The following is a 17,030-nucleotide window of genomic DNA, read 5'->3' on the forward strand; positions in this document are numbered from 1 at the left end:
GTCCTGTACTCAAATACTGGATTCACTCAATTTTGTGTAGAGGACTCTAGACTAGGAAGAGATTATTTGTGCTGTATTTTAGTTGTGCCATAATCAGAACTGCCAGCTTTAGCAAATAAAAATATAGGACATGCAATTAAATTTGAATTTCAGATAACCAATGAATAATTTTTTAATGAATGTCCCTAATATTGCATGTTTCCAGCATTTTATCTGGCAACCCTAGCCACTTATAACTTAAGGAGTAGAAACTGTAATGACTTAAATAAAAATGAAATGCTAGTCTTTCTTTTCCAATTCTAAAGTATGCTATATAAGTTTAAAAGAACCATCTACTTAAATTAAGCCTTTCCCTCAACAGTTTTGTAAAAGGGGCACCTGGCTGGCTTGGTCAGTGGAGTGTGTGACTCCTGATCTTGGGGTTGTGAGTTCAAGCTCCTTGCTGGGTGTAGGAGATTAGTTAAAAATAAAATCTTTCAAAAGGTAGGGGGCAGAAAAACGTTATGGTTTTAAAATAAAGTGCTTTAAAAAATAAATGCACTAGAACTTATGTATTACTGCAAATTGTTGAACATAGTAAAGACAATATAAATGTCTGGCTTTACCCTTCAGCCAATCAAAGCTCTCCTTTTGGCCTAAAAAGATCAAAATGTAGGAGACTGTGGATATTCACCAGAACCCTTCATTTTTTCAATCTCTTCATCTATTTCAGGGCTGCTCAATGTATATGCTTTTTCTTGATTACTACTATCAGTATCTGTTTTAGATGGTTTGTTTTGTGTCTCTAACAGCCGTGACTTCTTGAATTGCCATCCATCATCAGTATCTAAAGCTTTATGTTTAATCATTTGCGGTGTACTGCTAGCTGGACTAGCTTCAGGAATGTCGGTGTATTCTACCATTAAGGTCAGGTTGTCTATCACATCAAGATGGTGGTTGGCAGTACAGCTACTTTTAGAAATATGCCTATTTTTCAAAGAGATAACACATGAATGAAGAAATTCGCAATCTGGAAAAAAGGTCCGTAAAGCTTCGCAAAGAAAAATGTTCTCCTGAGGGTCTTTTTCGACGGTCTCCCCTAAACAAAATAAAATTAACAGTTCAACATGCGATATTTGTTTTACAAAGCTTTTGTAGTGATCTATTTGTTAAGTCAAAAAGAGCTTAACTGAATATTTCTATCCTCCAAACTCAGAAAAATAGTGTGCATAATCCCAAATTCTAATTTATAGGCCACTATATTCTAAACGAGAATTTAAGTTGTATTTTTTAATATCAACAATATAGTATAGCTATAATAATACCGAGTTCTTTGTTAAGTAGGATTTAAGAGTATTAATAAAACAATTATTTTTAATCCTAAGGTACATAAGTTCATCAGTTAGTTTAGTGGGCTCATCCATAGTTCAGTCAGGATTTTTTTTTTAAAAGCACAGAAGGCAGTGATGTGTGAACCTTTTACTTACGTGCTACTTGAATTTGTGCCTGTTTTCTTTTTTTAATTTCCCATTTCAATCTGTGTACATCCTTTAGTAGTTTCTCTACTGCTCGCTCACTGTGTTCTACTTTTTTGCATATACTCTGCAAAATAAAATAAGGGCGTAGATAAAATTCTAAGTGGTGTACTACAGCCTAGGTTCATAAACAACAGAAAGCCCTTTGTGGATTTTATATTATTATTAGCCTTTATAAATTTTTTTTTTTATTTTGCTATTTTCTGAAGGAATGCAACAAGCACTTGTATGGTGCTTTATAGGTTATAAAATGCTTTCCAGATGTATTAACTTCCCATTTATACACACACAGCTTTATCACACCTGTTATCTGCATGGTAATACACAGAAATAAAAAACAAAAATATTTAAGTCATTTACTTTGAAACAAAAAATACTGTAGTATTTTGAGATGCATATTTACTCCAAACACAACATTAAGAAACTGACAATAGGGGTGCCTAGCTGGCTCAGTTGGTAGAGTGTGTGACTCTTGTCTGGGGTTGTGGGTTTGAACCCCATGCTGGGCATAGAGATTGCTTAAAAATAAAATCTTAAAAAAAGAAAAAGAAACTGACAATAGCAAGTAACTATGTTTTACTGGTACTATGAAAGAAACCAATGTGCAGACACAAAGGGAAGAAAGTTCTGATAGCATTTTGGCTCCTGGTTCCAATTCCTTCCCGAAGTTCAGCTGCTTTCTGCCTACAGCTCCTGTAACATACCTCTATATCCCCTATTTTAGCCCAAGTTAGTACTTTTGACATAAGAGTTCTAATATATTGCTATATGAAATATTCTGCCATTAAAAAGAACTAGACTATGTAGCAACATGAAAAATGCTTAGTGACATCAAATAAAAATCATGACAGTCCCCAACATCATCAACTACATAAAAGCATGTGTATATATATTAGGGAAAAACCAGAAAATATGGTAAAGTGAAAATAGTTATGTTACAAGTTGGGATTCTGGACATGTCTGTTTTCTAAAATTCTGTATTATCATTCACATTAAAAACCAGTGTGCATTAGTACTATAAAATGTATTAACCCTATTTCTTTTAGCATGGTGTGTGTGTGTGTTTGTGTATATATGTTTTTTTAATGTTTATTTTTGAGAGAGAGAGTGAGAGCACATGGGGGAGTAGCAGAGGAAGAGGGAGACAGAGGATCTGAAACAGGCTCCACACTATCAGCACAGAGCCCGATGCAGGACTCAAACTCATGAACCACGAGATCATGACCTGAGCTGAAGTTGGATGCTTAACCAACTGTGCCACCAGGTGCTCTCCCTTAGTGTGCTATATTGAGGAGTACGGTGGCCATGGAATATACTACTCAGATCTCCACTGGAGGAAGCATAGTTGACTGACAGCCCTAGCTACCAAACTTTCAGGTCAGCTACTGAAGCCACACTTTCCCTCAGCCACTCTTAACCAATGACTAAACACAGTGGGTATTAGTACAAATCCATTCCTGTAGGACAACTTTGCTTAGCCACCTCTCTAGCCCTGTGGTCTTTTTTTTTTTTTTTAATGTTTATTTTTGAGACAGAGACACAGAGTGTGAGTGGGGGAGGGGCAGAGTGAGAGGGAGACACAGAATCCGAAACAGGCTCTAGGCTCTGAGCTGTCAGCACAGAGCCCAATGTGGGGCTCGAACCCATGAACCGTGAGATCATGACCTGAGCCAAAGTCAGACGCTTAACCGACTAAGCCACCCAGGCGCCCCTCTAGCCCTGTAGTCTAAAGCTCTCTCTACCCAGTTGTCCTCCCATCCTGTCTCTTCTCTCAGGTGTCAGACTCAGCATTGTAAGTCCCCCTGCCTGTTCTTGTTCCTCTCCCTTTTATCCTTCTCAGGACTAATCTCTTACATGTCTAATCCCATCCTGAAGTCTACTTCTCAACTGATACAATGAAACAGAATTTAGTCCTGTGGTAGATTATTCTGTTCTCAAATACATGCTTCCCTTTTTATCCTGTAAAAGGATTATATATCCCTGCCTACTTCCATGAAATAGGGATATATAATCTGGCCCATGAAATGTGAGTGGACGTGTCATGTAAGCTCTGAACAGAAGGGTTTTTTTTGGTTTTTTAATTAAAAAAAATTTTTTTTAATGTTTACTTATACTTGAGACACACACACACCATGAGCAGGAGAGGGGCAAAGAAAGACAGAGACAAGAGACAGAATCCGAAGCAGGCTCCAGGCTCTGAGCTGTCAGCACACAGCCTGATGCGGGACTCGAACTCAGGAGCTGTGAGATCATGACCTGAGCCGAAGTTGAACGCTTAACTGAATGAGCTACTCAGGTGCCCCTGAACAGAAGTTTTAAAGCTGTTGTGAATTTCCACCAGCTCTTGCTCTTTTCCCTTTGTCATGAGACGAGCATGTCCCATATAAGGACTGCTCCTTCAGTGTGGATCCTAGAATAAAGATGACATTTAGAACAGGAGCTGCAGCCAAGATATAATGTGAGTGAGACTAAACCTTTGTTTTTGTAGGCCACTGAGATTGAGGTCTTTGTTACTGAAACTAAACCATTAGAAAAATACGAATCTAATCAAATGTCAAGTTATCCCTAAAAGATTTGTTATCAATTTGATATGAACTCTAGAAGTAGTCTTTAAAAGTGTTTGATATGTGAACTTACCTTTAATTCCTCTTGTAAAGAAGCATACATTTCATTTATTTTATGTACCTCCTTTAAAGATCCATCTTCTTTAAAAAATTCAGAGCTGTAAAAATTACCATTTTGTCAAGCAAATGTATAGAAGTCATTTTAATACTATGACGAAAACTTATTTGTAGTTGAGGAGCAACAGAAGATTCTTTTTACTGGTTTTGCAGGGACATTTTGTCAACCTACTTGTTCACAGCAAAACCAATCAGAAAACTTAGTTCATGTATCTTCACATTAGCGGACTTCAAAGCCTCTTACGTACTACTGCCAAGACTCAAAAGATGTTAAGAAAAATAAAGACTGAAGGAGAGAGGGGGAGAAAGGTTTTCAATTTTTAAAATATTTTACTGAATTTAAGTCATCGTTGATTAAAAGAGGCAACATTATTTTATATACCAAAAAGACAAAAACAAACAAAAAACCCGGTAAGGCATAGTTTGTAAATTATCCCAATTAGAGATAAATGTAAAACTGTGCATCTCAGAATTAATGTATTCAGTTTCTTTAAAACTGTTAATTCTTGTGGAACACAAAAATAAATAAAATCTAGTCTTTTATTCTCCAGTAAGTACCCTGTAGTACCAGTGTTGTTATTTCTGACATTATTCCCTTAACGAACACACAACAGTTCTAGCTATATAGCTGTAGCCTATAGTATGAGTGAGTCTTGGCTAAAGCCTCATATTTTTGTTGTTACTTAATATCCAATCTAATTTTATGCCTTTATGATCTAAATTGCTGCCTTAGAAAATTATTTTCAGGCCAGCTACTTACTCTTAGAATATATATGTTGACATACACAGGATATACAACAACCCTTCTCTTTTCTGTGTATTATAAATGGACAAGTGCTAGAAAGAAATACGGAAACAGTAAAAAACAGTCTAGTTTATTTGAAATATGTGGTTATTACTTTTCCTTTAATTTTTATTTTGTTGTGTAATAAAAATTAATTTCAAAAAATGAATAGAAATTTAGTAGGAAAGCAGCTGAAGAATCTCACCTGTGTGTTTTTATTGCTCGGCTAAAACCAGTGGACTCACAGGAACCTGATACAGTTTTATAACCCAGTTGTTCAGACATGCCCAGATTGGCCACCACTAATGGTATCCTGTGAAAAAGTCTGAAATAATAAAATTTTAAAATATAAAGTTAGAATAAAGTAAAATATTAACCTCTCCTTATTATACCTATATATACTTATACATATTATATATAGAATACCTTTCCCCTCCAAGATTAAAAAATAAACAAAAACCCCATTCCATACTACTTACCTGAAATGAAATTTATTGACTTGAAGCAAATGGTATTTAAAAGTGATGAAATGTGCATCGTGCAAGGTAATTTTGTGAAAACAATACCTTTCTAAAAAAATTTTTTATTTTAGAGAGCATGAACTGGGGAGAGGAGCAGAGAGAGAGACAGAGACAGAGACAGAGAGAGAGAGAAAGAATCCCAAGCAGGCTCTATGCTTAGCATGTAGCCCGACATAGGGATCAATCCAACAACCCTGGGATCATGACCTGAGCCAAAACCAAGAGTTAGACACTCAGTCGACAGAGCCACCCAGGCGCCCCTAAAAGAAGACTGTAATGTCTACTTTAACATGTAAAAATAGGCAGTATTGTTGAGATTCATCCTGTCTTCCATGAATAATAAAATTAATCTTGGCACCAGGGTGGCTCAGTTCGTTAAACATCCAACTTCAGCTCAGCTCATAATCTCACGGTTCGTGAGTTTGAGCCTTACATCAGGCTCTCTGCTGTCAGTGCAAAGCCTGCTTCAGATCCTCTGTTTCTCTCTCTGCCCCTCCTATACTCTTTCTCTCCCCCCAAAATAAGTAAACATTAAAAGAAATTAATCTTAGGGGCACCTGAGTGGCTCAGTTGGTTAAGTCTCTGACTCTTGATCTCAGCTCAGGTCTTGATCTCAGGGTGGTGAGTTCAAATCCATGCACTGGGGGTGGGTGTCAAGCTCACTTAAAAAAAATAATAAAATTAATCTTAGTTGGTACTCTTTTCACTTAATCCTCATATCCCATGAGAATGTTGTTTACATAACCTGTTGGGAGTCTCTGTTAACTCATTTTGGTGGACCACCAAGAACAACCTTGCTTCTTTCTTTGCAGAGGTTATAGAAAAGCTGCTCAAGTACCTAGGATTAGTTCTATATTACGTCCTTTAGGAACCATATCCAAAGTACACATATTTTTTCCACCTTATAACAAATCCTCTGTGGCAAAAACACAAGTCATCATTCCATACTGGGCTTCTAATTTCCTTATGTAACCTTCATCTTCCCCATCTATAAGAAAATATGGTACACTAACTTCAGACAGTTATTGTAACAAATGCAACAGTATTTGAAATATTTGTTAGGCTGCAAAAAGTACAATGAAAACATTGAGTATATTTTTCTATTAACTGAAAACAGCCAATGGCTGGCCAACATTACCCCTTCTGAGGTTTATATAAGGCATGCTCCAGCCGATGAGTAGAGCAGCTTTCTGTTATTATACTTGGTGTTAACAGCAGAAAAACCAGTTCCCGGCTTGAAAGATGCTTCTGTAAGTTTTTATGAAGCAGTCTCTCTCTAAATGTCATGATCTGGTCTGAATGACGTCGGAATTTGTACCAACCAACCACAGCCTGAGGGAAAATACAGAAAGATATCAGGTGTAGACCTTAGTGATTACAATTATTATCTGTCTTACTGTCATAATTAAGCAATAAAATTGACAACCTTTAAAATGGCACTCTTAAATTTAGCAAGATTTTGGCATATATAAACAAAGTACATACTTAAGTATACACTTTACATTTATCAAGTATGTAAACTGACTCGTGTAGTCAAATTATCTTCCATTCAGTTATGGAGCTACTATTTTACTCATATAGAGAAAAAAAATTCCTAACTTCTTTTAGTTTCTTGATATCATTTGCTATTTTAAAATCTTAGTCTTTAGTCAAAATTTAAATGAAGAAAATGTCAATGAAAACAAATTTACTTCCTATATGGATATTTGGTTTGCTAAATAAATTGAACCCAATAGCTTTTAACTGAAATGTATATGGGAATGATACCACCTTTAGAAAGTGGGTTTCAAAATTGAGTAGGATCATATGAAATGGTTTTACAAACTGTAACATTTGCTGAACAAATTTGTTAGTATTACTAAACTTTTTTTAAAAAAATGGAAAATAAAATCTCATTTAGTAATTATAGTTTAGTAATTATAACAAAGAGCAACTACTTTGCTTAAAGGTCTGTGTATGACAATGTCAGCAACTAAGTTTTGTATCTGCACATTTAAACTAAGGAAATTAAAAGTTTTCTTCTTTTTAAAACTAAAAAATTTTTGTAAGTACATTTTTAAATACCCAAATATAATCAGGGGGCAAGCCCAAAGCATTTTCAACAAAGGAAGTTTTTTATAAGAAACTTACTGAATCTACTTTTATTCTCAACTCAGAGACCAAAAAGTTTTAAGAAGTACCCCCCCCCGCCAATTTTGTATCTGGGGGGAAAAAGACCTGTTTTGATCATTCAACAAGTCTTACCTAAACACCAAGTATACTAGTAAAGGTTAGATGCTATATAGCAAAGCGCTTTAACTGCAGCTATGTAAAAGAACAGTAATGAGTTAAGTCCTGGAATAAACGGTATGGGAAGGGGTATGGTAGGAATGTGGAAGAGGAAGAGATCAATGCTAATTAGAATAGTCAAGAAAGTGGGGTGCCTGGGTGGCTCAGGCGGTTAAGCATCCCACTTCAGCTCGGGTCATGAGCTCAATGGTCCGTGGGTTCAAGCCCCGCAGCGGCTCTGCGCTGACAGCTCAGAGCCTGGAGCCTGCTTTGGATGCTGTGTCTCCCTCTTTCTCTGCCCCTCCCCCGCTCATGCTCTGTTTCTCTCAAAAATAAATAAAAGTTAAAACAATTTTTTTTAATTAAAAAAAAAAAAAAGAATAGCCAAAGATGAGAACAAGATTAATATTTTTAATGACTGGTTTTGCTCTCAGAGCAATCCCTTTGAACTTCTGGAAGGAAAAAGCCTTTCTTTCTTCACTTGCTTTATAGAACACTGTGAAGACAAATGTTGCCAAAAACTTCCGTTAAAGTATTACACAGTTTTAGGATATAATACCAAAAAACCCCCAACAAGTCAGGGAATACCTTTTTGACACTTGATAATATTTTCTTCAGTGCTTGCTCATTTAGTTCACCAGAAGAATTATAAAAGCTGTAAAAGCCAAAATTAAAGGCATTTCAAATAGGCTAAAAAAATGGATTTTATTAGCATTTTTAACTTTAGTTACTCCTTACCCACCCAAAATCCATATACCTACTTGCTGGTCATATGAAGTTCTAAAAATAAGAATAAAGTTCTCAAATTAACAGACTTAAAGTGGTAGAAACAGGGGATCCATAAGCAATGAAAAAGGCAAAGGGAGTGGAGAATCCAGGGATCCTTCATTCAACAAATATTTCTGTATGTCCGTTGTACGTAGAACACTATACAAGCTCTAGCTTTTTCTGGCAGAGCAGTTTAAGACCACACAAAAGCCTTTATTTCTATCATCCCCTACCACAGATCTTTCTCACCTTTACCATATGCTCCACTGCAGTTCTTATACAACCTTAGCTATGTGTACACACAGTGTGACTGTAAGATAGTAATGTTGATTTTTCAAGTACAATTGATATAAATCATAAAGCCATTTCATTAAAACTACACCATGTTGTAGTTGTTTGCTTTATGAAAATGTATCTAACTTATGTGTGTATTTTTCTACATGTATGTTATACCTGAATGAAAAGTTTTAAGAAATATCATAGCCTATTAGGGCTACAGTGCTATTACTATCTGTAGGACTAAAAACACAAGTTTTCACCATAGAAAGGCAATAGGAAGCAGGCTGGATAAAGAACCTAACCAGGCAAAAGATTACATTAGAATATGGTAAGTGAGGACACAAATGATCAAATAAATTGGAATGAAAGAGTAGAAAAAAGGGCTGCTGTTGATATATGAGAATGTGTCACTGAGTTTAGAATATGCAATGAGGTGACTGGGTGTGAGAAAAACCCTCTAGGTAAACTGGTACCTGGGAGAGGCAGTGGAGACCAGCGAAAGCAAGCATATAAATACAGAGAAAGAACTATTAGACAGGGTTGAAATGAACAAGTGAATTTTCTTTAAAAAGTCTTTTCATTTTTATCAGTACCACCATGTATAACTGACAATTAAGATATCTTGTTAGTTTTAAAATTTACTTCATTCACACAGAATAATTTTCACAATAGATCATTTACTTCCTCTTGCTACTTACCTAAAGAGCTGATAGCATGGAATATATTTCTGGATGTCTGGAAAAAAGGAATTTTTTGCTATGATTATATAAGTTATCATTTGAATAGCATACACCAAGCACTTCATATATGAACAGCATATACTGAGGGAGGAAGTACTTTACCATGATCTCATTTAATCCTCACCACAAAGCTATGAGACCAATCGTTCCTTCCATTTTAAAGATGTGGTAACAGGTAGAGAGAGTGGGGGGCCAAAATTCAAAGCCCGTGCCTCGGTCTTAACTAGAACATTACACTCACTCTCAATAGGTTTAATAATGGCAACACAAGAGATACATTTAAAGTTGCTATATTTTCACTGGGTTCTAAAAAGGTCATGCTCTAATTCTACCCAATTGACAACTACAGCTGTTAAAGGGATTATCTTTTGTTGTTCCAAGCAGCTGCTTCATAAAGGATTTGTCAATGTTAACTACAAAAAAAAAAAAAAAAAGCTAGTATCCTTTAGGAAGTAACTTTTATTCTCTTTCCAGTAGAAATACATCAAAATACATCTGAATTCTGGTAGCTACAGATGCTGTGCAAAACAGAATAAATTCTATCGCATAAGACATTATTATAAGTCTTGTAAGAAATATCCAGATGAATATGGTGTCCCCTCTATTATTCCAAACTTCCAGATCTCTCAAAATTATTCAAGGAGCAGTATGAGTGAAACATCCACATCTGATAACAAAGAAACTTATCCAGTGCACACAAGTCCGGGGGCACCTGGCTGGCTCAGTTGGTAGAGCATGCGACTCTTGATCTCAGGACTGTGAATTCGAGCCCCACACTGGATGCAGAGAATACTTTAAAAACAACTACAGAAAAAGAGAATACAAGTCCTTCTGGGCTTCCCACTTTTAATTGTAACTTGTGTCAAAAATCAAATTTTACCAGACAGCATTTACTGGATTACTGTAATAGCAATCACTTATTTCAGATAGTTCCTGTGACATGTTCTCTTTGCATATCTCTTAGCTGGGCAGATCCTAGCCAGAGTACTAGAATTTTTTTTAGTTACTTAAATCAAAGACATCAGTGTGATTACAGAGAATTTGTGAATCTTCAGCAAGGTGAGGAAACCCACTATCAAACTGCTGTTGAATCTCTTCAAGTAAACATCTGAAGGCTGTAGACATCTCTGCATCTTTGTACCTGCAAGTGCCATCTTTAAAGAGAAAACTACATGAAATCACCATTTCAATAACTTTATGTGTATATTAATAAAAGTCATTCGGTCTATTTAAAAAAGGAAAAGTGATCATCCTCTTGAGACATTTTTCTTCTAGAAAATGTATGTTACCCTCAGACAAATCCCTGTTTAAAAAACCACAACAACTGAACAGAAACAGTCTTTGTAACTGATAACTGGTCAAACATACTCTGGTGTAGATATGGGAAAATACAAAAATGAAGAAAATCTCACTAACCAAAGCAATGTAGTAATTTGTAGATCCTGGATTTTACTTGTTATCATCTAATAATCCAACATTTTAAAATAATTTGAGCAAATACTTAAGTGTTCCTATAGCATTTGCCTAATACCTTAATGCTTAGCATTGTTCCAGCACGATGGAGTTGCTCAGTAAGTGGTTGCTTAAACTCCTCAAAATACTTTTGCTTACTTTGGGTGGTATGCCAGTTACAATGTGGGGGGAGGGGGGAATGCCCCAAAGGTTTGTTTTTAAAGCTTCTGTCTGACAAGGAAAAAAACCACATTAACAAAGTAAAGCTACAAACTGTATAAACACCTGTAACACATAACAAACGGCCAATTTCCCTAAGTTGTAATTTGGTATTACAAATCAATTAAGAAAAAGCAAAACAGTGGAGTAGAAATATAGTCAAAGTATGCAACAGTGCTGTCCTTTTCAACAAACAAAAGCTAAGAAATACAAATTAATATAATTTCTTTTCATTTATCGAATTGGCAAAGATGAAAAGATTGGAAAATACCTAGTGGTGGCACCAGTATGGGGACCCAGGCACTTTTACATATTATGAAAGAGTCTTAAGAACATGACTTTTCCCAAGGCAATGGTCTACCTCTAGGAATTTGACTTTCCAACAGACTCGAAGTCATAGAGATACATGCACTACAAAGTGTTATTATATTGTCTTGTATTAAAAAAAACAAAGTCATTAGTAACTGGCTTAAGTAGATACAGTGGGAATTCGTAACTGGTAAGTAGATACAGTGGGAATATAAAGCCATTACAAAGAATGGCAAACTATACACATTGATACTATTCTACACTAACAGTAAAACTAACAGTATCAATGGAGATATTTATCTTGAAGATATTTACCCATTTATAGTATAATCCCTTTCGTGTAAATAAAAATACACATTTATATACATGTGTATTATTAATGAGCAAAAAAATACTCATAAAACAGTGGTGACCAGAGAAGACTCTATTGAGAGTGAATTTAAATTTACTTAATATATTTACACATATATACTACATTTATATACATATATAAATCTACATATATACTTCCATTTTTAACCTTTTAAAGTGGCAAACAAAAAATGACATATAGTAGGAATATAAACTGGTACAGTATTTCTGGAAAGCAATTTGCTAATACAGATCAAGAACCTTAAAAATGTTCATACCCTTTGACACTATAATACCACCCCCAAGAATCTATCCATAATAAATGTAGGAAAATATTTATGTACAAGGATGGTCACAGAATATAATTTATAATAATGAAAAACTGGAAACTACTGATTATAATTTAAAGGACTGCTGAAATCACATAGAGCCATTAAGAGTAAGAAACCTAACAGAATACACTGCAGTTATAAAAAATGATATTTAGAGGATTGTTTAACGTACGGAAGTGGTCATGACACAGTATGATGTCATGATGCCACATTTTTTATACAGCATACTACCAATTTTGTTTTTAGAAATATACTTAGATAAAACTCTGTTAGGCAATCAGAGCCTCCCCCCCACCCCCCATATATTTTAAAGCTCCCTTTTCCCTTTCTTCCCTGAAAGAACAGCTGCCATCTGCTGCAGGTGTTTCACCACCCACTCGTCAAACCCTTCACAGTCTTGCCTTTTCCACATCACACTCCAGAAGTTACTTACAATGATCTAAAACGGAGTCGAAAAAACGGAGTTTTTCAGTTCTCATCTTCCAATTTTTCTGTAGCACTTAGTGTTTCTGTCCAAACTGTTTTATCTTTTTTAGTGGTCTTGCTTACTGGTTCCTTCTCCTTTTGTTAGGCCACCTTCCTACCACTTAAATACATGCAGGAGCTAGTTCAGCCGCGTTTCCCCACAGTAATCTTACGGCATCTTATGTTCCACACTCTTGCTTTAGGCCAGAGCCATGATTTTAATTGAGAAATGAATACAATGCATCTTTTAAAATCTGCATTAAAAGGTTTTATCTATTTTTTAAAACAATTTACAAACTAATTTATGCTGATCCCATTTAGTATAAACCATCAACTATAGTAGACACAGAAATAAGTGATCACAGGGGCGCCTAGGTAGCTCACTCGGTTGAGCATCTGATTCTTGGTTTCTGCTCAGGGCATACTCTTGTGGTTTGTGAGACTGAGCCCCACATTGGGCTCCATGCTGACAGCGTGGAGTCTGCTTGGGATTCTCTCTTTCTGCCCCTCCCCTGCGCTCTCACTCTCTCTCAAAATATATAAAGAAAGTTAAGGGGCGCCTGGGTGGCTCAGTCAGTTAAGCGTCCGACTTCAGCTCAGGTCATGATCTCAGGGGTTGAGTTTGAGCCGCACATCGGGCTCTGTGCTGAGAGCTCAGAGCCTGGAGACTGCTTTGGATTCTGTGTCTTATTCTCTCTCTGCCCCTTCCCCACTTGTGCTCTGTCTCTGTCTCTCAAAAATAAATAAATGTAAAAATAAATTTTTTTTAAAGTGTATAAAGAAAGTTTAAGGAAAAAAAAGAAATTGAGTGACTCACCAATTGTATAAATAACTTCAACATCATCCATTTGGGAATCAGTAATACTATTCTTGGCTTCACCTTTCACTTCCCCAAGAAGAAAACCTTCCTATAAAGGTAAAAAGCAATTTATGGAATATCATGATAGAATTACTACTCAATCACTTAACCAATATATCCCAAGATCAGGTGAGGGTCCCTGGTGAGGGACCAGGTACACTTTCAGTTTAGTTGGGAAATATGAACAGTTCAATAAAAATGAATAGAAGAGATTGTAAATACTGCTGTGATTTTAGCACACCTAGAACATAAAAGGCTTAAAGCCAGAAATGAGTACATAATGTCTGAAGAAGGAAGAGCAGGGTAGTTTGTCTTGGAACAGAAGGCTCCCCTTTCTGAGTAATGAAATTATGGATAGATGGGAATAGCGCCAATAATGAAACATCCCAAATAACTAGCCAAGGACTCTGGATTAATGGCACATGCTTCTGGGAGCCAGTGGGTGCTTCTGAGCTATGAAATGACACAATGATCAGTGGCTTTAGACTAAAAGTTATACAAAAATATTAAAGATTTGGAATTCAGTATCAAAGTCTAATTTCTAAAAGGGGAACTAGGAGCCCTAATTGTTTTAAAATGCAGGCATTTTGCCACAACAGCAGTGATGTCTTTGAATTTCAGAGAATTCAATATTTTCATTTGGCACATTTAAAGACCCAATATGCTTGATGGACAAAGATTTTATCTTCTTTATAATTAGGTAAGAATGCCCCCTCCCATTCCATTAAAAAAAAAAATGACAGGGGCGCCTGGGTGGCTCAGTCGGTTAAGCGGCTGACTTCAGCTCAGGTCATGATCTCGCGGTCCGTGAGTTCGAGCCCCGCGTCGGGCTCTGTGCTGACAGCTCCGATTCTGTGTCTCCCTCTCTCTCTGACCCTCCCCCGTTCATGCTCTGTCTCTCTCTGTCTCAAAAATAAATAAACGTTAAAAAAAAATTAAAAAAAAAAAATGACAAAAAAAAAAAATGTTTCAATAATGTGAATCTTTACTGGAATCTAGGGGGAACAATCCAGAACTCTATAGTCCAGTTTTTTAGACAAACCCTGGGAAAGGAAGCAGTGTCAATGCAAGAATAGCTATCCAGAAAATCACCTTTTAAAGATGTTAGGAAAAAGATGTAAGAGTAATGGCCTCTCTAACACGATGCTATTTCCCAAGGGCTAATCCTTTAAACTACAGAGACTTAAGGACCCATTTTGTTTATATTCACACAAAGACTTTCCAAAATAATTTCCACAGCCACACACATTATAAATTGTCATATATTTGCTCTTAGCTAGGTATTAATCTACAAAGTTATTTAAAATTGTAGGGGTGCCTGGGTGGCACAGTCAGTTAAGTGTCCAACTCAATCTCACTGTTCCTGAGTTCCAGAGCTGATGGCACCCAGCCTGCTTGGGATTTGGTCTTTCTCTCTCCCCCTCCCCTGCTTGTGCTCTCTCTCTCAAAATAAAGAAAGAACCCCCCCCCCCCAACTTTAAAACTGTATACATGAAAGGTATCAACTCCAACCTTATTAGGATTGTGACAAAAAACAATTTTGGAAACAACATGAAATACACAATATTTAGCAGAAATCAGTAGGCTGTGTTCAGTATGGTATTCTCTAAACTGTACTAGCATACTAAGCTCTTAAATCTAAGCCAGTATTTCTTGGGCTCAAAGTTTTATAGTATTTTTCTGATTTCGTAAGTTTTTCAAAACGTGTACTGTATTTAAAAAACTACCTCACTACTTCATCCGGAGATTTTTGAACCTGGCAGAAGTATGAAATAATAGTATCTAAATTTGAGGATAAATTTAAATGTTTCTATTGTAACTGAAAGCATCAAAAAGGAACTAGCTGAGGCCTTACAATTTCATAAACTTGACACCAATGCAAACAAAAATCAGGTATCACATACTCCAAATTAGGCTTTCCCATCCACTAAGCTTTGCCCCAGAACAGCCACTGGATGCATCTTCTATTCCTTCACTGGCCTACAATTTCAACAAACGCGCACAGCGGCTGCTCTGCACGAAAAAATTCAGCGGCCTTTGAAAACCACTATCGGTAGTTAGGAGGAACGTAAAGTTAACCCGCAACACCTTTCCTACCGTAGTGGGAGAACGCTATGTGAACTCTCCATCCTTTCACAACTAAGTTTAATCAGAAAAAAAGGGGGACTGCTGGAAAAGAAACGCGTGTGTGTGGGACACTCCGGTCCGGGCGAAGAAATAAACACTGGTTAGAAAAGGAATGGCTACTCCCGGAGAAGACTTGCCGGACGGGAGACACACCTACGACCGCCCGGGAGAGGGACAAGGCAAAGCCCCAGGGCAGAGAACCAGCGCGGCGCCGTCGGGAAGCTCATGGGCGGGGGCCGGGGTAACGGCGGCGAAGGGTGCCCGCGCTCGGGGCCTCTCCCGAGGCGACGCTGGAGCCCGCCTCGCCCCTCGGGCTCACCGTGTCCGAGTCGGTGTTGAGGTGCTGGAAAGCGAGCGCGCCGAGCACAAAGCCGGAGAGCACCGCCGACGTACTCTCCCCCTCCATGCTTCCGCAGGCTCAACGCGCAGGGGGGGATCGGGAGAAGCGGCCCGGCCCGGCTCCTGGAGCGTCGCGGCGGTGAGGCGGGGCCGAGCGAGGAGGTGGTGCCTGCGCCGGCGCACTGGACTCTGCGCGCTCCGCCGAGGGGGCGGGCCCGGGGAGGCGAGGGAGCTCCCGGTGGAGGAGGGCGCGGCCAGGCGGCTGTGGAGGGCGGGGCCGGGGCGCTGTGGGTTTTTCACCTGGGGCGCGGTCCCGGTCGCATCGTGGCTTCCGCTGACGGCTTCGCAGTAAAGGCGGCTGGTTGTTGGCCACCACGAAGTGCGTTTGGGTGGCCAGCTGCTGCCAAGGGCCCTGTGGCGTATATGCAAACTATAAAAAACGAACAATGCTGACAGAATAGAAACAGTGCTTATGTCGCTGTAATAGCACAATGGAAATACCCTGGGTATGGATTTCAAAGTGCGTGATACTGCCATTTACCCATTGAGACCTCTAGCATACTGGCACCCTTTTCATAGTCTCTTCTAGAACTCTTCGGTGATGTTACATCGTGCGTGTGTGTGTGTGTGTGTGTGTGTGCGTCTGTGTGGTGGGGTGGCCGCTTCGGTTTCTTTGAGGATTTGCTATCTTTTAGAAAACTAAAGAATCAGGTTAAAGAATATGCTGATTATAAATATTGTTTAATGATATGTATAACCGTGTTGTGTTGAGTCATTTGATATAAATGGTAAGGGGAGTGGGAAGACCAGGGCTTGACGATATTCCACACACAATATGTAAAGCTATGTTTCTTAAATTATTAAGTCAGCAAAATATCAGACTACTGAATTGAGTTACTGTTGCATATTTCTGGGTTTTGTTGTGTGGCGGCTGTGTTTGGCTGAGTAATACGTTGAAGACAGATGTGTAGAATTATATGTTTATTACCTAAAATTAGGTTTCTTGCCTTCAGTTTAGCAAA

At 37.8% G+C, this 17,030-nt stretch overlaps 1 protein-coding gene across 4 annotated transcripts; it reads right to left on the reverse strand.

Moving 5' to 3' along the window:
- Positions 1-281: 281 nt before the first annotated feature.
- Positions 282-16,175, reverse strand: ABRAXAS1 (abraxas 1, BRCA1 A complex subunit). Of its 4 annotated transcripts, none has more exons than XM_060654688.2 (9): positions 15,989-16,175; positions 13,501-13,591; positions 9,514-9,550; positions 8,357-8,423; positions 6,639-6,832; positions 5,185-5,304; positions 4,152-4,236; positions 1,467-1,581; positions 282-1,078 (listed from the first exon to the last, which is right to left on the reverse strand). In XM_060654688.2, exons 1-9 carry the CDS (start codon positions 16,073-16,075, stop codon positions 645-647), a joined length of 1,230 nt encoding a protein of 409 aa, XP_060510671.1. In that variant the 5' UTR covers positions 16,076-16,175; the 3' UTR covers positions 282-644. The 4 variants fall into 4 exon arrangements, with proteins under 4 accessions (XP_060510671.1, XP_060510672.1, XP_081651678.1 ...); XM_060654689.3 differs by lacking the exon at positions 15,989-16,175 and adding an exon at positions 15,823-15,963; XM_081795552.1 differs by lacking the exon at positions 15,989-16,175 and adding an exon at positions 15,640-15,814.
- Between the last annotated feature and the right edge of the window lie 855 nt (positions 16,176-17,030).

This window comes from Panthera onca, chromosome B1, assembly GCF_046562875.1.
Source record: "Panthera onca isolate mPanOnc1 chromosome B1, mPanOnc1 haplotype 2, whole genome shotgun sequence".
Classification (NCBI taxonomy): Eukaryota; Metazoa; Chordata; class Mammalia; order Carnivora; family Felidae; genus Panthera; species Panthera onca.